This window comes from Lagenorhynchus albirostris, chromosome 15, assembly GCF_949774975.1.
Source record: "Lagenorhynchus albirostris chromosome 15, mLagAlb1.1, whole genome shotgun sequence".
In the NCBI taxonomy this organism is placed as follows: domain Eukaryota; kingdom Metazoa; phylum Chordata; class Mammalia; order Artiodactyla; family Delphinidae; genus Lagenorhynchus; species Lagenorhynchus albirostris.
Genome location: NC_083109.1, coordinates 27,494,074 through 27,515,491, shown reverse-complemented (window position 1 = coordinate 27,515,491; position 21,418 = coordinate 27,494,074). Strand labels below are relative to the sequence as shown.

The 21,418-nt window shown below is 39.3% G+C and overlaps 1 protein-coding gene and 1 non-coding gene across 2 annotated transcripts in view; both read left to right on the top strand.

Annotated features, from left to right (window-relative positions):
- Window positions 1-21,418, top strand: part of CSNK2A1 (casein kinase 2 alpha 1) — a 55,101-nt gene that overhangs the window by 28,036 nt on the left and 5,647 nt on the right. Inside the window, 9 exon segments of the mRNA XM_060122309.1 lie at window positions 2,719-2,928; window positions 4,917-5,028; window positions 9,635-9,736; window positions 10,251-10,301; window positions 12,385-12,444; window positions 13,966-14,049; window positions 18,684-18,794; window positions 19,705-19,806; window positions 21,312-21,412. Coding sequence (XP_059978292.1) covers window positions 2,828-2,928; window positions 4,917-5,028; window positions 9,635-9,736; window positions 10,251-10,301; window positions 12,385-12,444; window positions 13,966-14,049; window positions 18,684-18,794; window positions 19,705-19,806; window positions 21,312-21,412 — 824 coding nt within the window. The 5' untranslated portion in view covers window positions 2,719-2,827.
- Window positions 18,498-18,570, top strand: TRNAK-CUU (transfer RNA lysine (anticodon CUU)). Its single transcript has one exon. It is a non-coding gene; the product is annotated as a tRNA-Lys (tRNA).

The following is a 21,418-nucleotide window of genomic DNA, read 5'->3' as shown; positions in this document are numbered from 1 at the left end:
TGCTGATGGGAATATAAAATGATGCAGCCACTGTGGAAAAGAGTGTGCTGGTTCCTCAAAAAATTAAAGATAGAATTACCATATGATCCACAATTCCACCCAAAAGAATTGAAAGGAGGAACTCCAGAAGATATTTGTACAGCAGTGTTCATAGCAGCGTTATTCACAATAGCCTAAAGGTGGAAACAACCCAGGTGTCTATTGATGAATGAATGGATAGACAAAATGTGGTATATACATGCAATGGAGATATTCAGCCTTAAAGAGGGAGGAACTTCCGGCATATACTACAAACATGGATGAACCTTGAAGACATGCTAAATGAAATGAGCCAAGTGTAAAAGGACAAATATTCTACAATTACACTTACATGAGGTACCTAGAGTAGTCAAACTCAGAGACGAAAAATAAAATGATGGTTATATAAGGAGCTGGGGGCGGAGGGAGTTGGTGTTTAATGGGTACAGAGTTTCAGTTTGGGATGATGAAAATTTTCTAGAGATGGAGGATGTGGTGATGGTTGTACTAGAATGTGAATATACTTAATCCTCTGAACTGTATGCTTAAACATTGTTAATTTTGGTAAATTTTATATTTATATTTTACCACAATTTTTAAAATATATGTTTCAACAAAATTAAAATAGTACAAAGAAACATCTGTATCCCCATTGACCCAGATTTACTTACTGTTATATTTTACCCCATTTGCTTTACATGTGTGAGTGCATTCTTGTATACACCTAATCTAAATCCAGTTTTGTCATTTGATCTGATAGTATTTTTAATAGCATTTTCCCACGTCTAGTACAGGATACAGTCTAGAGTAGGACATTGTATTTAGTTGTAATGTCTCTTTAGCCTTCCTTTATCTTTTATAATATTGACATGTTTGAAGAGCACGGTGTATTACTCCCCACCCCTGAATTTTTTAATAGAAGCTTCCTCATTTTCTGTTTGTCTTTGCCTTGTAATTAGATTGAGATTACACAGTCTTGGCCAGAAAATGCATGGGTGATGTGTCTTCCTCAGGTTATAACATCTGGAGACTCAATATATTTTTTTAAAATATGATTGGCTTTGTCCTGTGATTTATGCATCAGACAGCATCCCATCAAACAAACAGAAGAAGGGTGTTCCCTCAATACATTTGTAACTAAATGCAGAGTAAAGGGAATCTACAAATGTTATAGGAATCTCAGAGAATGGAGATAAGGAGATTGGAGTAGGGGTGGGGTGGGGGTGGGGGACATGATGAAGGAGACTTAGTTTACTGATTTGGTAGAAAGCACATTTCTAAAATTTTACCAGCTTTTCCTCAGTGTCAAATTCTGCATTAGTTCAGCCAATATATATTACTGTCTTCCACCAGTTTTTTTATTTACCTACTTTTTAATTAATTAATTAATTTTATTTATTTTTGGCTGCGTTGGGCCTTCGTTGCTGCACTCGGGCTTTCTCTAGTTGCGGCGAGCAGGGGCTACTCTTTGTTGCGGTCCACAGGCTTCTCATTGTGGTGGCTTCTCTTGTTGCAGAGTTCGGGCTCTAGGCATGCGGGCTTCAGTAGTTGTGGCTCGCGGGCTCTAGAGCGCAGGCTCAGTAGTTGTGGTGCACGGGCTTAGTTGCTCTGCGGCATGTGGGATCTTCCCGGACCAGGGCTCGAACCCGTGTCCCCTGCATTGGCAGGCGGATTCTTAACAACTACACCACCAGGGAAGCCCTCCACCAGTTTTTATTAAGCTTGCTCCTATATTAAATAAATCAGGAGGAAATTACTGGTTTCTTTTTCTTTTTAATGAAATCAAGTGTATCTTTCAAATGGTGATCACTGACCTACGTATTAGTATGTAAAGTTACCCAGATAATAAAATGACGTTGAACTTTGATGTATGAGAACAAGTCTTTATTCTCTTCCTGGTTTCATCAAATATTAGTCAGGCTAAGGTTTGTACTCTGGACTTTGCCACCATTCTAGAGTGTTTTAGCACCCTTACTTGAGCTGTAGAAAACTGTTGAAAGGAAAGTGCTGTTCTTGCTAATACTTTTTTTTTGGCTGCATTGGGTCTTCGTTGCTGCACGCAGGCTTTTTCTACTTGCGGCGAGCCGGGGCTACTCTTGATTGCGGTGCACGGACTTCTCATTGCGGTGGCTTCTCTTGTTGCGGAACATGGGCTCTAGGTGCGCGGGCTTCAAAAGTTGTGGCTCGCGGGCTCTAGAGCGCAGGCTCAGTAGTTGTGGCGCACGGGCTTAGTTGCTCTGAGGCACGTGGGATCTTCCTGGACCAGGCCTCAAACCCATGTCCCCTGCATTGGCAGGCGTATTCTTAACCACTGTGCCACTAGGGAATCCCTTGCTAATACTTTTTGTAGAATGTATAAATAGTAGTAATGCTGATGGGTTTATCCACAATGCCATTCTTCCCTTTCAGGCTATCTTTTAAAGAGCATCCAAACTTTAGATGAAGAGGTAACAGGCTACTTTGTAGAATAGGATTAGGGCCAGTATACGTTTAAGTATATTTCTTGGGATTTGGGTGTTTTGTTTTAATTTTTCCCCATGTTTCAGGAAACACTGTGATTGGCACAGTTGGGATATATTCATCGGTTAACAGGTAGGAGAGCCAGAGGTATGTTTGAGGCCATTACTCAGGATGATTTTTTTTCTTCCTATATGCTTTTTAAAAATGGTTCCTTGGCCTTTGTGTGTTTTGTTTCTGCAGTTTGAAGAAAACAGTTCTGAAACGAGGTCTTACCCCCAGCTGCCTCTCAATACAGTGATTGCCATCTCTCCAAACGTCAAGTCCAGCTTTGTCCGCCAACCTGTCTGACATGTCGGGACCCGTGCCAAGCAGGGCCAGAGTTTACACAGATGTTAATACACACAGACCCCGAGAGTACTGGGATTACGAGTCACATGTGGTGGAATGGGGGTAATAATTTCCGTTTACTTCACTGTACTCACCCAAAGGGCTGACTCTTGTGGATTTGTTGAGTAATTTACAACAGGAAACTTCCCTGACTGTACAGTTATAAACCTCAAGATTGAACGCAATTTTTGTTCTCTTCTACAGTAGAGAAACAGGGTATTGGCTTTGGTCAATTAACAGTTCTGATGGGTTTACCATTTTAAAAACATTTCGGTCTCTTATTCTTTTCTCCGATGTATATATTCTGTATGGTAACAAAGAGTTATCTATTAGCTTGCTCAGCTAAGGGCTTTGCAGTTAGGTGAGAATTAATACTTGAGAGACTTTGAAAACACCAGGCTCTTACATAAAGTATTTTTGAGGTCAGAGAATGTTTTCCCATGATGATACTGAAGGATAAAACAGTTCTCCAGAAAGGTGTCCTCTTTCTGATGAGAAGCAAAATTAAACCCTTAAAACATTTGCCCTTATCATGAGGCTAGCCATGTGTAACGTGGAATTCAGCCCAAATTCCATCCTGAACAGTTGCAGTCTGCCTGAACAGCTGTGTTTGCCCTCCTAATTTTCTGTGCAGTCTCATTTGGATGTTTGCATTTCTTGTCCCAACATAGTATGTATTTAATTGATCAGGTCGTACCTTTTGTGATAAAATTATTTTGATATTCAAATGCAAAAGATAGCAATTTGAAAACTCGGTAAAGCTGCAGCTCCCATACACTATATTTTATATCTGTCCACATGTGATTTTCATAGCATGTAAATGGTCTTCAAAATTTGTCATAGGGTGTGTTTTAATGCTGATTGGGCCATGATTCTTAACGGTAAGTACATTATCTCTGCACAAGGAGGCACAGTGTGCTTCAAAGATACCATCAAGAACCATGGTACAGTGCCAATAAATGTTACCATTATTGATAATCTAACAATTTTCCTCTTACATCACATGCTTTGGACTCTAGGAATACCTGAGTTTTACTGCAGAAATTTCAACTCTCTTCAAATTAAGTGCTTTGAGCTTAGTTCTGCTTAAATGGCACTAAACAACCCTTTGAGTTTTTGGTGTGGTGCTATTTGCTTGCTTGCATTTGTTTTCTGTGCCCTCCCACAGGAAAAGAGCTCAACCAGAACTAAGAGCTTCCTTCCCTAGACCTGCCATGATTTTTACATTGTCCATTGTCCTTAGTACCTTTTACCTTCTCTGTTCATTCACTTTCCTTTTTTTTGCTTGCTGATTTTTTACACTGAATTTTCAGTGCCTCCAGCAGGAGTAAATAGCATTTAGACCTTATTGAAAAGACTCATTCTTTAGAGCAAATTCCTCTAAGTTGTAAGCAGAGGCAGGGAGAAAAATGTTAGCATTTCCCTTATTCTTTTTCACCTCTGATGTTGCTTAGTAGTCTTGGAATATGGATAAAAGTAGGGGAAGGGACACCTAGCTGTGGTTCATAATCTGTAGTGTGGTTTGCAAACTTCATTACGTGGACTGTCCTCAGAGCTTTGGAGGGCAAGTTGGAGGTCAAACCTATATGTTTGAAAGCCACTTGCCTGCAAAAAGACCCATTAAAAATTGGCTGCTCCCAAAGTGTGGCTGAATTGAAATATTCTTGTATTGACTTCCTGTAAGATGCCAACACTGAGCCAGGCACTGAGGGACAGGAATATATATAAATTATTTTCCAAGGGAAAGCTGTTGTTGGAGACAAACATACATAACAAACCCCAATACAAGCTGTCTACATGTGGTATGTCAATAGAGATGTGAACAACTTGGGATTTGAAAGAATAACTGAAAGTCTTAAATTTTTTAATGCTAGGATTTGGAACACACATTTTAAATTGGCCAAATTTTTTAAAAATACAAAGAAGCCAATTTGGGAATTATTTGAAATACGTTTTATTTCTTTTACTCTACTGGCTATAGTTTTGTAAGTTGAATTAGTGCTTGATAATTTGAACTTTTAAAATCATTGTGACTGACTTTTTGTTCCCAGAAATCAAGATGACTACCAGCTGGTTAGAAAATTAGGCCGGGGTAAATACAGTGAAGTATTTGAAGCCATCAACATCACAAATAATGAAAAAGTTGTTGTTAAAATTCTCAAGGTAAGTACAAGAAGAGAGATTTTAACTTCACGGGTTTTTGGAGTTTAGAAATTTTTTTTAAGGTAGCGCTTGAAAGGGTTTTTGGAGTGCTTTAACACCTTGATTTTATTGCTCCTTTGAAGTCGATAGAAGAGATTATCTTCATTTGACAGATCAGGAAACTGAAGCAAGAGAAGTGTTTGACTCAAATCGTACAGCTAGATTGTGGCAGAGGGAGGGAGTAAAGATTCAGTCTTCTCTGTCCTAGATCTTGCCTAACGCTGATTTCCTATTTCTTACATTTTTAGTTCTAATCCATGCTTTTGTTTTCAATGAGTTGTTATTAGCTCTACTGTGTAAAGAGGAGGAGCCACAAATGCAGACTTTTAGGGGACAGGTGGATCACATTAATGCAGCTAGTCTGATTTAAGTGCCCATGATTAGAAGATGTGAGTGATGGGTACCGTGGCATGTGCTCCAGCTCCAGCTGATGATTGCCCAGCAGTAGTGCAAGTCTAATGTTTTTTGGTACTGTTTTGCAAAAAGAAGCTAGACATTTATATTTGTATACTAATTCCCCTGGCTTTTAAATGTTGGCTCGAGTGTTTTAAAACACCGTACAGGCCAGATTTGGCCAATGGGCTACCTGTATGCAAATTGTGATTTAGTTATAACTGTACTGTACACTGCCATATACCAGGAACTTAGCATACAGTTCCTTGCCACAGGAACTTTTCCATATTTGACACGAGAAGCAGAGGGACCCAGACTTTCTCAATTTATAACACCCATATTGCTTCAGTGACTCTCATGGTACCCCTAAGCCAAAAGAAATACAGTTTTGTTTATTAAGTAGTTAAGTCCAGATAACTAAAAAAAGTATTTATGTTTCAACTGGTAGCCGTTTAAAAAATTATACACATAAGTTGAAAGAGAAAAGTAATTTTATTTTATTCTTATATAACCATAATTAATTACTATTGGGATATGTATACCTATTAGTCACTGCACAACTTCTCAAATGTTGGAATCAGATTGGACACCAGCAGCCTCATTTCCTGTTCCACATTGATTTTTGCACAATACTTGCTTTTTGTCACAGCAATTGCTGAAAACCCAGTTTCACAAAAATATGCCATTAAAGAGAATGTAGTGCAATCTAATATTGAAACTGAACTACCTCAGGCTGGTAGTGTACTCAGTGACTGACAGACAGCAAGTATTAATTGGCGTTTTCCTTCAAAAATTAAAAATCCCACAGAACACCTGTTTTGGCATACCTTTCGGGAACCAAAGTTTAAGTATTTATATCTTATCTTGTGTAGAAAGAGAACTAGGCTGGAAATCGGGACATTTGGATTCTAATCCAAACTCTAAAAGTAATTAGCCATGGTAGTCCTTTTAATTATTTAAGACATTGGTTCATCTGTGAAAATGAGAGTTACCAGGATCGAATACAAAATTGTATATAGATATATACTTTGGAAACGGAAGTTCTGTGTAATTGTAAGATGATATTCCTTTGGAAAAGTATATGATAGACTGAGGTGATATATTATTTAGAGTCATCTGAAAGGCATAAATAGTGAGTCATACAGTTCAGAAGAGAGTAGTGATGGTTAGGCAAAGCTCCCTGGAACTGTTTTCAGGGCCCGAGTGGGAGAAGGATTTGGATTGGTGTGCATGGGAGCATGGAAGGAAAGCATAATCTAGAATGCACAAGATTAAGAAAAGAGGAAGAAATAAGTGAGAGAAATGTTTCATGTGGAAGCTGTCATGTGATCATACATGGGAAGTAAACTTGGAAAAGGAGATTAAATTAATGATGGCCTGGGAAAAGATAACATCTCCATTTCCTTCCAGCCTTGAAAACTGTGATTTTTATCTCATCTAGGTTGTTGGGAGCCATTGATGGTCTTGAATGATGGGTGGTTTGGAAAGATTTTTTCCCTAGCTCAGTCTTTTCCTAACTGTACTGTATATGTTACTGTAACTGTGTAGCTAGATGGTATAATTATAAAGTTCACTCATAACTATATTTAAGTTTTTTAATTTCCCCCCATTTATTAGACAAAATTTGCATTGATCACATTAAATTAGGATTTAAGTGACCTGCCTGGTCTGTCTAGCTTTTGTAAGCTAGACAAAAGCTAGCTTTTTTTTTGTAAGCTAGACAAAAGCTAGCTTGTAAGCTTTTATAGATTTTAAGAGTTCTGTAGAATAAAATTTTTGTAAACCAGTAGCTTTTTGCCATCAACCAGCAGTTGGGATATAGTGATTCAGTAGAAAACAGGAGAGAGATTGATGGATTCGTTCCTGGAGAGTAGAAACATCTCCTAGACACTCCAGCAGATCAGAAAGATCCGGTAGTCGAAGCAAATAGAAAACTTGTGATCAGCTTGTTTCCTAGCCAGTGTAGTGAGTTCTAATAGAAGCAAGGCTGAGGCCATGGATTGAATTAAATGTGGAATTCACTACTAGTAAAACAGCTTCCATTTATTTATTTACTTTTAATATGTTTTTTAATTTTTTTTTGGCCACGCCTCATGGCTTGCGGGATCTTAATTCCCCGACCAGGGATCGAACCCGGGCCCTCGGCAGTGAAAGCTCGGAGTCCTAACCACTGGACCGCCAGGGAATTCCCAGCTTCCATTTATTGACTGTCTACTTTGCATTGGGCCCTTTTGTAGCTGTAGTATTTACATCACAATTCTGCAAGGCAAGTGTGAAGCTCAGAAACACTTAAGTGCTTTTCCCAAAGCTACACAGCTACAAAGCCAGGGTTTGAGGACAGTCTTTCCAAAATGTGCTTAGGACTCAAGAAAAGGTTAAAAGAGTCTACAGTATTGTTTGGTAGTTCCTAGATCTGGATTATCAACCCAAGAAGTGTCTCAAAATAGATCTCCAGCTCTGTTCTCAAGATTCTGATTCAGCAGATCTATACAGTTTGTATATTAAAAAACCCAGGTTGATAATCAAAGTTTAGTAACCAGTAGTCTTGTTAATGAAGAGATGATATATACTTACAACAGTTTCTAAGAAGCATATGCAGTGTGTCAGTAGTCTGAGGTGATCAGCACCAATAGGAAAGATTGCCTGGTCCAGTGTGGCAGACACAGGTCACACGTGGTTATTGAGCATTTGAAATATGGCTGGTCCAAACTGAGATATGCTGTAAGCATAAAATACAGCAGATTTCAAAGGCCTAGTACAAAAATATATATATATAAAATTGCTCATTAGTAATTTTCTATATTGATTTACATGTTGAAATGATAACATTTTGGTTATATTTTTGTTAACTAAAATGTATTATTAAAATTAATTTTGTCTGTTTCTTTATATTTTTTAAACGAGGGTACTAGAACATTTAAAATACACCTGTGGGGAATTCCCTGGCGGTCCAGTGGTTAGGACTCGGCACTTTCACTGCCACAGCCTAGGTTCAGTCCCTGGTGTGGGAACTAAGATCCCACAAGCCGTGAGGCGCGGCCAAAAAAATAAAAAATAAAATACACATGTGGCTTGCATTGTATTTCTTTTGGACCAGCACTGTTTTAGACTGTTTAGAAAGAAGGTTTTGTAGAGGAGGTGCATTTGGACCAAAGCCCTTCTCAAGAAAAACAAGAAAGATTTCTATACCAGAGCAGATGTGGAAATGATGGGTGAAGATAAAGGAATGTGGAGGATATATTGGTTATAAGCCTAGACAGATATTGTGTATTATGTCTCAGCCATATTCTGAGGTCTTTTCAGGTACCTCATTTGATTCTTGCAATAATATTCTGAGATAAGTACTCTTGTTGATCGTTTTACCCATAATGAAAGGTTTAGAGAGGTTCTATAACTTGCCCATAGACACACAGCTAGCAGGCAATGAAAGAAGGATTCACATTAGGCACACATTTGACCCAAAAGGTTATACTGCACAAAGGTGGTGTGGCCGGGCTTCCCTTGTGGCGCAGTGGTTGAGAGTCCGCCTGCCGATGCAGGGGATCCGGGTTCGTGCTCCGGTGCGGGAGGATCCCGCATGCCGCGGAGCGGCTGGGCCCGTGAGCCATGGCCGCTGAGCCTGCGCGTCCGGAGCCTGTGCTCCGCAGCGGGAGAGGCCACAGCCGTGAGAGGCCCGCGTACAGCGAAGGAAAAAAAAAAAAAAAAAGATGGTGTGGCCATCTTTGCTGTGGTCCTGATCTCCTTCATTTCTGTAGGGTGTTTTTAAGACTTAGAGTAAGGAATGGAAAGAGCCCCATGTTTCATGCTAATTAATAAAAAGATTTTTCTAGATATATCTTAGTATTACCATTTACATTCCTAGTTTGTATAGTTTTTAAAAGTTAACACATTAGGACTGATGATTGGAATTAAATGGTAATTCTGCAGAATTTTGGTCTTTGGAGTGGAAATCTTTTTTTCTTTCAATTCAGTATTTGCTAAGTACCTGCAAAATACCTGGCACAGGCGTAGGAGAAGGGGGATTCAGAGATAAATCTGACACATTTCCTTCCTTCAAGGAGCTCATAAGTAAGCCATTCACGTATTACATTACCTGTTGGAATATCCTGAAATAATTTTTTTTAATGATGTACTTTTTTTTTTTTTTTTTAATGATGTACTTTTACCTTTTCAGCCAGTAAAGAAGAAGAAAATCAAGCGTGAAATAAAGATTTTGGAGAATTTGCGAGGCGGTCCCAACATCATCACACTGGCAGACATTGTAAAAGACCCTGTGGTGAGTGTAATAGGTGCTAGTAAGGCCCACCAGAGCTGAGGTGGTGTTTGACCCTGAGCACAACTGGCCTCTGTTTGTTCCTCCCTCTGCCATTAAGTCCTGCTTTAAAAGTGCTTAATCAGTTATACCACTTAACTAGCTTGGGTCTTTCTTTCAAAGAGATCTCCACCCACAGACTATTTCTTATTCTTCTAGGCTAAGAGACTGATAGCACTGGAAACTGAAATGTGTTAATCCATTTTGCAAACTCAGGTCCGATGCTGATGGGCGATGGGCGCATTGTTGGGCTGCCTAGAGCCTGGTGAGACTTCAGCTCCATGTCTTCTGTTTGAAATCCATCCCCAATATGACCTAAGTGTGGTGATGATCAGAGTGGGGAGGGCTTATAGCAATAGAGGGTTTCCTACTACTGAGGCAAGGACTGCCAAATGCACCACGTAGTGTCCGCAAACATTGTGCCCACTAAAGCTGCCAGGGCTATTACTAATGTGTGTTTTCTTTTTCTTTCCCCTAGTCACGAACTCCCGCCTTGGTTTTTGAACACGTAAACAACACAGACTTCAAGGTATAATGTATAACCAACCATTTCAAGCTGTTGGGTTTTTAGACCACATAGAAAGTCTTTCAGGGATGTTACTGTTAGAAGAGCTTCCTTCTAACTTACTTAAAAAGAGCTTTTCATCCTTACAGTGCTAATTTTTTTTCCTTTCCTCCCTCCCCCCTCCCCCTCCCCCTCCCCCCTCCCCCTCCCCCCTCCCCCTCCCTCCCCCCCCCCTTCCTCCCTTCCTCCCTTCCTCCCTTCCTTTCAGCTGCATTGGGTCTTAGTTGTGGCACGCGGGATCTTCGTTGAGGCACACGGACTTATCTAGTTGGTGGCGTGCGTGTTTTCTCTTTAGTTGTGGTGCACGGGTTCCAGGGCGTGTGGGCTGTCTCGTTGAGGCACGCAAGCTCAGTAGTTGCGGCATGCGGGCTTAGTTGCCCTGAGGCATGTGGGATCTTAGTCCCCTGACAGGGATCGAACCCACGTCCCCTGCATTAGAAGGCGGATTCTTTACCACTGGACCGCCAGGGAAGTCCCCTTACAATGCTAAATTTAAATATAGTCATACTCTTGTACAAACAGTGCTCACTTTCCATATCTTGGTATTTTGCCTTTTTATTTGTTTAGTGCTCTTTCTAATGACCAGTACTTTTATTTCTCACCATTTGACAGTTTACCATTCGTTTGACAGTTTCCGGTGATGTCATACTTAATGAAAGCAACAGCTCATGTTTAGTCAGGATCCGGCCTTAGGACATTCCTCTTTAAAATGACAAAGTTGAAGAAGAAATGAATTGTCTATATATAAAAGCAAGGACTGCTTGCTTATACCTTAGGATTCCTCAGAATCTTTGGGTTCTAGATCTTAAAAAGAGATGGGTGGGGAAGGGTAGTGTAAATTCTGGTAGAGCGCAAACCTCTGCAACAGATACTCTGACTTCTGGCCAATTTCAACAATTCTCAACTCCAGCACAACAGAAGAATGTAGGCACTCTCTTGGGTTTTAATTTGTAAAGGTATTTGACTTGCCTTTGCACCAGGCCAGTATCATTAGGTATATGGGTCTTCCCTGGTGGTGCAGTGGTTAAGAATCTGCCTGCCAATGCAGGGGACATGGGTTTGAGCCCTGGTCCAGGAAGATCCCACATGCCACAGAGCAATTAAGCCCGTACGCCACAAGTACTGAGCTTGTGCTCTAGAGCCGGCAGCCACAACTACTGAGCCCGTGTGCCACAACTACTGAAGCCCACGTGCTTAGAGCCTGTGCTCTGCAATGAGAGAAGCCACTGCAGTGAGAAGCCCGCGCACTGCAGCCACGAGTAGCCCCTGCTTGCTGCAGCTAGAGAAAGCCCGCGCACAGCAACGAAGACCCAATGCAGCCAAAAATAAATAAATACATAAATTTTAAAAAAAGAAATGTTAGGTATCAATAAATGAGTGAATTCTTTTGCTGAGTGGAGGAAAAAAGGAAGAAGAATTGTGTTAGAATCAGAATGATAATTTCAAGGAAAATGTTGTCAGAGGACACCACTGACCATTTAATGATATGTACATTTTTTTAAAGTCTGAAACTCTTTAGAAACTGGAAAAGATACATGACATGTTCAGAGTTTACTTTCATGACATGTTCAGAGTTTACTTTCAAATTGGGACAGTTCTATTAAATTGGCTCAGCAGATTTGACAGCAATGCATCTGCATACCCACTGGTGATCTGCAGTGCCTGTAACTGTAGGCCAAAGGTGAATTAACTCCCTACTAAGGAGGCTATGTGTTTGCCCACGTGTTTTATGAGAAGATCTGGAGGTAAATGAAAAACTACAAATGTATATCAGTGCGTGTTGCATATGTAAATTGGTATGTTCCCAAAAGTAGATTATAGCTTCAGCAATATGAACTTAAGTAATTCTTCACTTTTATATATAGAGTTAAAGACCCAAAGTATCTCTTTCGTTTTATATTGGAGAAGCAGAGACTGGTGAACAGACAGATCTTAGAACAGTGGTAAATGAGCCCAGTCTTGATTTGAATTACTACAAATGAGGATGAGAAATTTCCTTCCTTTCAGTACTATTTCATGGCTCAAATGTTGCATTTGTCTTTAACAGCAATTGTACCAGACGTTAACAGACTATGATATTCGATTTTACATGTATGAGATTCTGAAGGTAAGAGAACCTTGAATACTAAATATCTTTAGATCTCCCCTTTGTTAAATAATCAAAATGACTGTAGAAAAGCCAGTGGGTTAACTTTGTAAAATATGGGGTTTGGGGGTCTGTTTATATAAATTTTTAATAAATTAGTAGCATCAGAATTCTTATGCTGATGTAAAGGTTATGGAATAAGGGTCTAGTAAGAATATAATTTATAATGCTTTGGAAGGGGTATTTAGAAGAGAGGTGGGACTCCTTAACAAATATCTCTATCTTGCTCTTACGAAAGTTACAGTTAAATTGTCAAAACTTGTAAAAAAAAAAAAAAACTCCTGGTGTAATGGCTTCTGGTGTACTTTATTTCACTTAAAATTGAACAAGTAAAACAGTAAGCTTGAACTCAGCCCTCAAAGGGCCATTGTCCTAAAGATTATGTAAATCTGTGCTTAGAGATTGGTGATTTAGAATGAACTTTAATTCCTGAAGTGGGATCACCAAATATATTGCTTCCAGTAGTCAGAAGATCAGCTTTATAGATAAGAAGATTGCTAAGAGTTGGCTAGTGTCTTACTAAATGAGGATTGACATAAAGCCTGCATTTGAACCTTAGAAGTACCCTGAAGAGACTATGCCAGCAGAAATGTTTGATCTTTCCATTCATTCAATGATATTTGATCATTCCATTCCATTCAATGATCTCGTGCATTATTGTGGCAAACAGGACTTCCGAAAGTTAAGGATATGCTTGCCTAACCCTGGGAACCATAGGAACCCAAGTTGCCCTTCAGAAAGGACAAGAACTTGGCCAATGACATCAGCTGACTTGAAGACCTGGATTAGCAAGCCCCAGAGGTTATGTCACTCACTAGTTTGAGATTGGACATGGTTTTCAAATTGGGTTTGATGTCATAAATCAGGAGTTGGCAAACTCCTTTACAAGGACAAATGGTAAAATTTTTGGCTTTGTGGTCCATAGAGTCTTTCTCACACTACTCACCTCTGATGTTGTAGCATTAAAGCAGCCACAGGCAACATGCAAACAAATAGATGTGGCTGTGTTCCAATTAAGCATTCACAAAAACAAGCAGCAGGCCGTATTTGGCCCATGGGCCATGGTTTGCCGACCTCTACTGCATACTCTTAGCTGCTAAAGAATTACTGTTCTTTGAATACAAGGTTTGTAGTACAGATCAGTTTTCTTCTTTTGAGGGGCTCGTGTTTGTGAAAATAATCCAGGCTTTGGGTAAGGGGGAGAAATTGGAAGTCATGTGATTGGTGTACGCTTTGAGTCTTTTTAACAAAAAGGTTGTTGAAACAACTGTGCAAGAACAGGATTTGAAGTTTAGAGGCCATGCATGCATGGGTTTGCACAAGACTCTAAAAAGTACCTGCGGAAGTGATTGTCCTTACTTTGACTCTCAGGAGTGTTGTGAGGCTAGAAGGAAAACTGTGGAGGAAAAGGTAAGGGACTTTAACTAAAAAATCACTCTTATACAAGCTAACGCTTTCCTTTCTTACCTGTTCCTCCCACAGGCCCTGGATTATTGTCACAGCATGGGGATTATGCACAGAGATGTAAAGCCCCATAATGTCATGATTGATCATGAGCACAGAAAGGTAAAGTGGTAGATGGACAAGTCTTATTTATCAACATGATAGAGTTAACAACCCATCTTCAACATTTTATTCCTAGCATCTGTCATAGTCCGTGGTACCTGTTAGGCACTTAATAAATATTTGATGAATGAATGAATGAACAAATCAGTGTGGAATCTACAATATGACATTAATTAACTTATCTATGAAACAGACTCACAGACACAGAGAACAAACTGTGGATGCCAAGGGGGGGGTGGGGGAAGGATGGACTGGGAGTTTCTAGAATAGATAAACAACAGGGTCCTACTCTATAACACAGGGAACTATATTCAGTATCCTGTGATAAACCCTAATGGAAAAGAATGTATGTATATGTATGACTGAATCACTTTTCTTTACAGCAGAAGTTAACACAACATTGTCAATCAACTAGAATAAAATAAATTTTTTTTAAAAATCACAATGATTAAAACTTTATTCATTCATTCATATTCCTATCAAAAAGAAAACAGATTAGTGTAGTGGGTAAAGCATTAGTTTTGGCAGGGAACCTGGTTTCTAGTCTTATTTATTGAAAAACTACTCTCTTGGGAAATGCCTTTCTCCTCATCTGCCTCTTTTTTTTTTTTTTAACCTATACAGTGAGTATACAAGTAATATTTGTCTTGCATGCCACTAGGTTATTGTGAGAATTAAGTGTGTACAGTTGTGAAATGGATGAAATATTCGGAAAATGCTGCTGCTTATTAGCAAGTATCATGAGGCCCCTGAGCTCTACAAGTACTTTTAATGAAAGCTGCAGTGTTACATTTCTGTTTTTTAAGGTGACCCAAGCCCACCTTTTATGCAGTGATGGCTCTCTGTTGTAGGCTTTGGGGATATAGGTGATTTGTTCATTCAGTTAGTATTCTTTTAAGCACACACTATGTAATAGGTATTGTTCTGGAGGCTGGGGATATATGTGTGAGACAAAAATAGATTAAAAATTCTTGTCCATAGGAGTTCACAACTGGGGGAGACTGGTAGGATAGAAAGTTAAAAGTGATGTGGAAGGGGCTTCCTGGTGGCACAGTGGTTGAGAGTCCGCCTGCCGATGCAGGGGACACGGGTTCGTGCCCTGGTCCGGGAAGATCCCACATGCCATGGAGCGTCTGGGCCCGTGAGCCGTGGCCGCTGAGCCTGCGCGTCCAGAGCCTGTGCTCCGCAACGGGAGAGGCCACAACAGTGAGAGGCCCGCGTACCACAAAAAAAAAAAAAAAAAGTGATGTGGAAGAAAAAATAAAACAGGATTAGGGAGTGGCAGAGGGTGTTGCAGTTTTAAACAAGGTGGTAAGGAGAAGGTTTCATTAGGAAGGTGACGTTTTGGAGAACGCTTGAAGGGAGTCAACCATGCAGTCTCAGGAAGAGGATATAGCAGATGCAAACCCCTGAGACAAAAATGTGCCTGGCGTGTTGGAACAGCACAAGGATAGAGCTGGGATGGAATGAACACGGGGAAGAGGGGAAGGAAAGGAGATCAGAGAGATAAATAGAACCAGATCATGCAAAACCTGGAAGATCACTGTCAGGCCTTTTCTCCGAAGACACAGGGGTTTTGCAGGATTTGAGCAGAGGGTTGGTAAGTTCTCACTTGAGTATTTAAAAGTTCACTACACATCTATTAGAACAGCTAAAATAAAAAATAGTGGCAGTTCCAAATACGGACAAGGATGCAGGGTAACTCAGTCTCTCCTACATTGCTGATGGGAATGTCAAGTGGCATACTCATTTTGGAAAGTGTCAAACTATTGTTTTATAGTTTTGTCAGTTTCTTTAAAAGCTATAAACAATCCAGCAGTGACATTTATCCCAGAGAAACAAAGACTTAGACATGGTTTTCAAATTGGGTTTGATGTCATAAGTCAGGAGTTGGCAAACTCCTTTACAAGGACAAATGGTAAAATTTTTGGTAAAATTTTTGAAGAAAGACTTAGGTCCACACAAAAACCTTCAGTGCATAAATGATTCATCAAACTCTGGTGTATCCATACCATGTAGTATTGTTACTGATTAGTAAGAACTATTGATAATGTAACAGCTTGGATGGGTCTCATGCTAAGTGAAAAAAAGCAGCCTCAAAAAGTTAAACTGATGGTTCCATTTCTATAATACTCTCAAAACAATAGTTAGAAAACAGAGAGGTTACCAGGGGTTAGAAAGTGAGAGGAAGGTATAGCACAAAGGACATCTGTGGTGATGTCCTTTATCTTATGGTGTAAGCTATATGAAGCTGCACATGTGATAAAATTGTGTAGTACTATACACACTTACGCATGTAAGACTGCTGAAAAAGAAAGGTCTCTGAATTGTCAGTTTCCTGGTTTTGATATTGTACTATAGTTATGTAAGATATTACCATCAGGGGAACTGGTGAAGGGTACACAGAACATCTCCAAATTCCTATGAATTTATAATCATTTTTAAATAAAAATACTTTTTAAAAGGATCATTCTGGTTCCTGTGTGGAGAATTGAGGGTAAAAGTGAAAGGTAGACCAGTTAAGAAAAGCAGCTCTTGCAATAAATCAGAGATTGGTGATGGCATGGACCGGAGCAATGGCAGTGGATGTGATGATATGGTCAGAATACGGTAGAGCCAACAGGATTTGTTGACAGATTAGACTTGGGGTGAAAGGGAGACAAGAGTCCAGGGTGAAAAGTTTTTGACCTGAATGACAGGATAAATGGAAGGTAACAGAGGAGGAGGAATCTGGGAGAAACAGGTTTTGCAGGGAATTACCAGAGGTTTAGTTTTGAGATGTCTGTTAGGTGATCACAGAGAGATGGCTGGTGATATGTGTGGGCTAGAGAGTGTAGGTGGGAAAAGCAGAGATACTGTGTGTGAAGCCACAAGACCAGAAATGGTCATCTGGGAATACTTATTGATAAGACAGGAAGCTCAGGGACAGCTCTGGAGCACTGATATTAAGAGGTTGAAGAGAAAGATGATAAAAAAGTTATATCTTCTTTCATACCTTTTGTTATATTTCCCTTTGTTTACTAAAAGAAGACACTGAACCTAATTAACAGTGAACTTTTGGAGACAGTACTGGAGCAGTCAGGCATTACTCAGACCCTAGTGCTCACACTTCAAATCATGGTCATGGTTTGCACACAAAGGGCAAATAAGGTTGCCTTTTTTTTTTTTTTTTTTTTTAATTGGGGTATAGTTGCTAAGGTTGCCTCTTGTCCTTGCTACTACTGTTTCCACTTTCAGGATACATTTTGGTAAGAGCTGTTTTGTGTGGCTTTTCTCTTACTGCATTCACTCAGTAAATATTTTTAGGTTTTCTCCTGTGTACTGGGCATTACATTGAATTCTAAAAATTAGCAAAGGTGAATAAAACAGTCCCTACCCTCAAGGATCTTACTGTCCATATTTTTTTTTTAAAACGTTTTCTTCTTTACTCAGTTTTTTTTTTTTTTAATAAATTTATTTATTTATTTTTCTCTGCGTTGGGTCTTTGTTGTTACGCGCAGCCTTCCTCTAATTGTGGCAGGCGGGGGCTACTCTTCATTGTGGTGTGCGGGCTTCACATTGCAGTGACCTCTCTTGTTGCAGAGCACGGGCTCTAGGCACGTGGGCTTCAGTAGTTGTGGCATGCAGGCTCAGTAGTTGTGGCTTGAGGGCTCTAGAGTGCAGGCTCAGTAGTTGTGGCACACGGGCTTAGTTGCTCCGCGGCATGTGGGATCTTCCCAGGCCAGGGATCAAACCCATGTCCCCTGCATTGGCAGGCAGATTCTTAACCACTGTGCCACCAGGGAAGTCCCCAGTCCATCTTTTTTTAAAAGGTAGCAAACAAATATTCAGTAAAGAGCTGTAGGTTCTATTAAAGAAATTTTAAGGTTGGTTGGGTAGGGGGGCATATCAAAGACAATAGTTGCTTCTATTTGCATAATTAGAAAAGACTTCATTAAAGGAGCTAACTTAAGTAACTCAAAAGATGAGGTGTTCACCACAGTAGGAGTCTATATTGAATAGTGGAGACATTCTAGTCAGATGAGCAGTTTAAGAAATTTGCAAGCAGCCACATAGCACAGGGAGATTAGCTCAGTGCTTTGTGACCACCTAGAGGGGTGGGAGAGAGGGAGATGCAAGAGGGAAGAGATATGGGGACATATGTATATGTATAACTGATTCACTTTGTTATAAAGCAGAAACTAACACACCATTGTAAAGCAATTATACTCCAATAAAGATGTTTTTTTAAAAAATCACTAAAAAAAAAATTTGCAGAAGCACAGAATGAGATTGTATTTTTCAGGAACTGTAAGTCACACTAGAGCAAAGGAATTAGATCCTGGAGAGAACCCTGTATGTCAAGCTAAGAAGTTTTATTTTCATCCTAAATGCAATAGGTGGTCACTGAAGGGGTTTCAATAGAGAGTGACATGGCTGTTATTTTTAAAAAGATTACTCTGGGGAATTCCCTGGTGGTCCAGTGGTTAGGACTCTGTGCTCTTGCTGCCGAGGGCCCGGGTTTAATCCCTGGTCAGGGAACTAAAATCCCACAAGCTGCACAGCGCAGCCAAATAAAAAGAGTGCTCTAATGGCAGTGTGAGGGGTAACTCAAAAGATGAAGTCACTCATTATTTATTATCTTCTTATTTCAGCTACGGCTAATAGACTGGGGTTTGGCTGAGTTTTACCATCCTGGCCAAGAATATAACGTCCGAGTTGCTTCCCGATATTTCAAAGGTCCTGAGCTACTTGTAGACTATCAGGTGAGAAGAGGAGGGCAGATAAAATTTTGGTCCTTGTGTTTATTTTGCACATAATTTGCAAAAAATGTCATTTTGCACTTTTGAGTAGGCCATTTATGCACATCCATGGCTATCCCTTTTATAGGAATGTAAAATATGAATCAGTTCAGTTCATCTGCCACAACTTATGTTTGTATTGTCATAATGTCAGTAGAATATGAATAGATCTGCATTTGATCCTAACTGAAGAGAAAGACACTTTTTCTAATCAGAAATTACAAAGCTAGTTTGAGAATTGTAAGCTAGATTTAACCAACCTTAAAAGTAAACTGAAAAAAATGTTCTCTTCTTAAATTATATCTAGATATAAAGACCTTCCCTCTACCAAAAAAGAAAAGAAAGCACTCTTCTCACGGAAACAAAATCCTTGGGAATACCTTTCCTGCCCCAGTCCTCCCAGGTGTTATCAGATACCTTAAAAAGTTCAGACTCTGTCCTAGAAATTCCTTTTCTGGGGTCTTGAGGATATAACCCTGAGTCCAAAAAACATTTTATACATAAAAATATTCTTTACAACATTATTTATAATGGTGAAAAACAGAACACTATCCTGTTGTAGGAGAAGTTAAAGATTAAATTCTGAAGCATTCATGCAATAAAAAAATGATACACGTTAGAAGGTTTCCATAGGCTGACAATTGGGTTGTTCTTACGTAAGTGAAGAAAGTAATTCAAAGTAGTATGTACAGATTTAAAATGAGGGTGGGGGAGCATGGGTGGGAATGCATAGAAGAAAAACATGTTTTTGGTATTTGGACTTTAAGTCAGTGGAGTGGTTTGTTTTTAATAAAAAGCTTTTCTTAAAAAATTTGAAGTGACAGGATTCATTCTTGTCATTTCATGTGTGATGACGACATTTTCTTTAATGCAGATGTATGATTATAGTTTGGATATGTGGAGCTTGGGTTGTATGCTGGCAAGTATGATCTTCCGGAAGGAGCCATTTTTCCATGGACATGACAATTATGATCAGGTGATATATGTTGTTCCTATTAGGAAATTTACTGGTCTTACCAAGTGACGGCCAGATCTGCTTACCCATTAGAAACTGCAGTGGATCTTGCTAAAATACAGATGCCTGGCCCCCCGCACCTGAGAGCTATTAAATTAATAAGTTAGAATCTGAGAGTGGGACCCTAGAATAATTTTCAAATATTTGCTTGTCAGCCAACCTGACATTGATCCTCGGATTGGTGTCTTGGGAACTATTGGTTCAGCTTTTGAAATTAGAGTTTTTCCTTTGCATTGCTTGTTTAATTGTGAGATATACTTGTATATACATGTTTTAGGAAATATTTTACAATTCAAAGAATAATAGTTTAAAATATAGGATATTACCTTAGAATCTCCTAATGTGAACTTTTATTAGGGTTAGGAATATTTTATTCAACATATTGGTTTATATGTGGTATTTCTTGATCCTTTTGTCTCGTCATACAGATTGAGTTGATGTATGTTAGTAGAAATATAGATGGTATTTTTTATACTAGCTGCACTTCCCCTTGTAGATCAAGGGGCCATTTCATTCAAGGGAACCTGGAATGATTCTAGGGCCTTGTGGAAGGTACTGTTGCCTTGTTTGACCACAATGACTTTTTTTTTTAATTAAACTTTATTTTAAGGTAATGTAAATTCATGTGAAGTTGTAAGAATTAATACAGAGAAATATGGTGTGCCTTTTATCCAGTTTCCCCCTAACATAACTTTTTGCAAAACTATGTACAGTATCACAACCAGGATGTGTTGATATCAATATAACCAAGGTACAGAACATCTCTGTCACCTCAAGGATCCTTCATTTGCCCTTTTATAGTCGCACCAAGTTCCCCTCCCCCTCTTTTATGCTTCTCTGTTGTAATCTCCATTTCTGCAATTTTATCATTTCGAGAATGTTATATACGTATGATGACCATTTTTCACATGAGTCGAAGAATACCATGTGAATTCAGTTAAAATCAGCAACTCTTTATCAGGTGCCATGCAGAATTGAGGAATATAGACAGAAAGAAAGAATAGCCCCTCCTCTCAAAAGTTCTTCATAGTCTGTCTAGCAAGGGAACCAAACATATAAGAAAGTAAGTTACAGTAGTAAATGTCAGAGTAGAAGTGTAGACAAGATACAAAAGACCGTTGTAATGGGAATGAGTGGTCTGAGTATATGGGGTTGGAGGGGAGCTTCCCAAAGGAAGTGGCATCTTCAGCTGGGTTGTAAGGGGGAAAAAAATAAGACTTCATTGGAAGGAAGGAAGCAGGTTATAAAGTGGTTTGCTTTTTCTGTTTGATACATTCACATCAGTAATAATTTAGGGAACGTTATGTGGAAATCCATTCATGTTGTGCAAAAAAAATTGAAGTAAATTGGTTGTAACGTTCATACCTGTAGCCATGATGATCCATTCTGTTAATTCAGTCATGGTTAATTGTTGATTTAGTCATGTAATATGCTTTTGGTGTGGGTTTTGTCTTCTTCAATCCTAGTTGGTGAGGATAGCCAAGGTTCTGGGGACAGAAGATTTATATGACTATATTGACAAATACAACATTGAATTAGATCCACGTTTTAACGATATCTTGGGCAGGTAAGT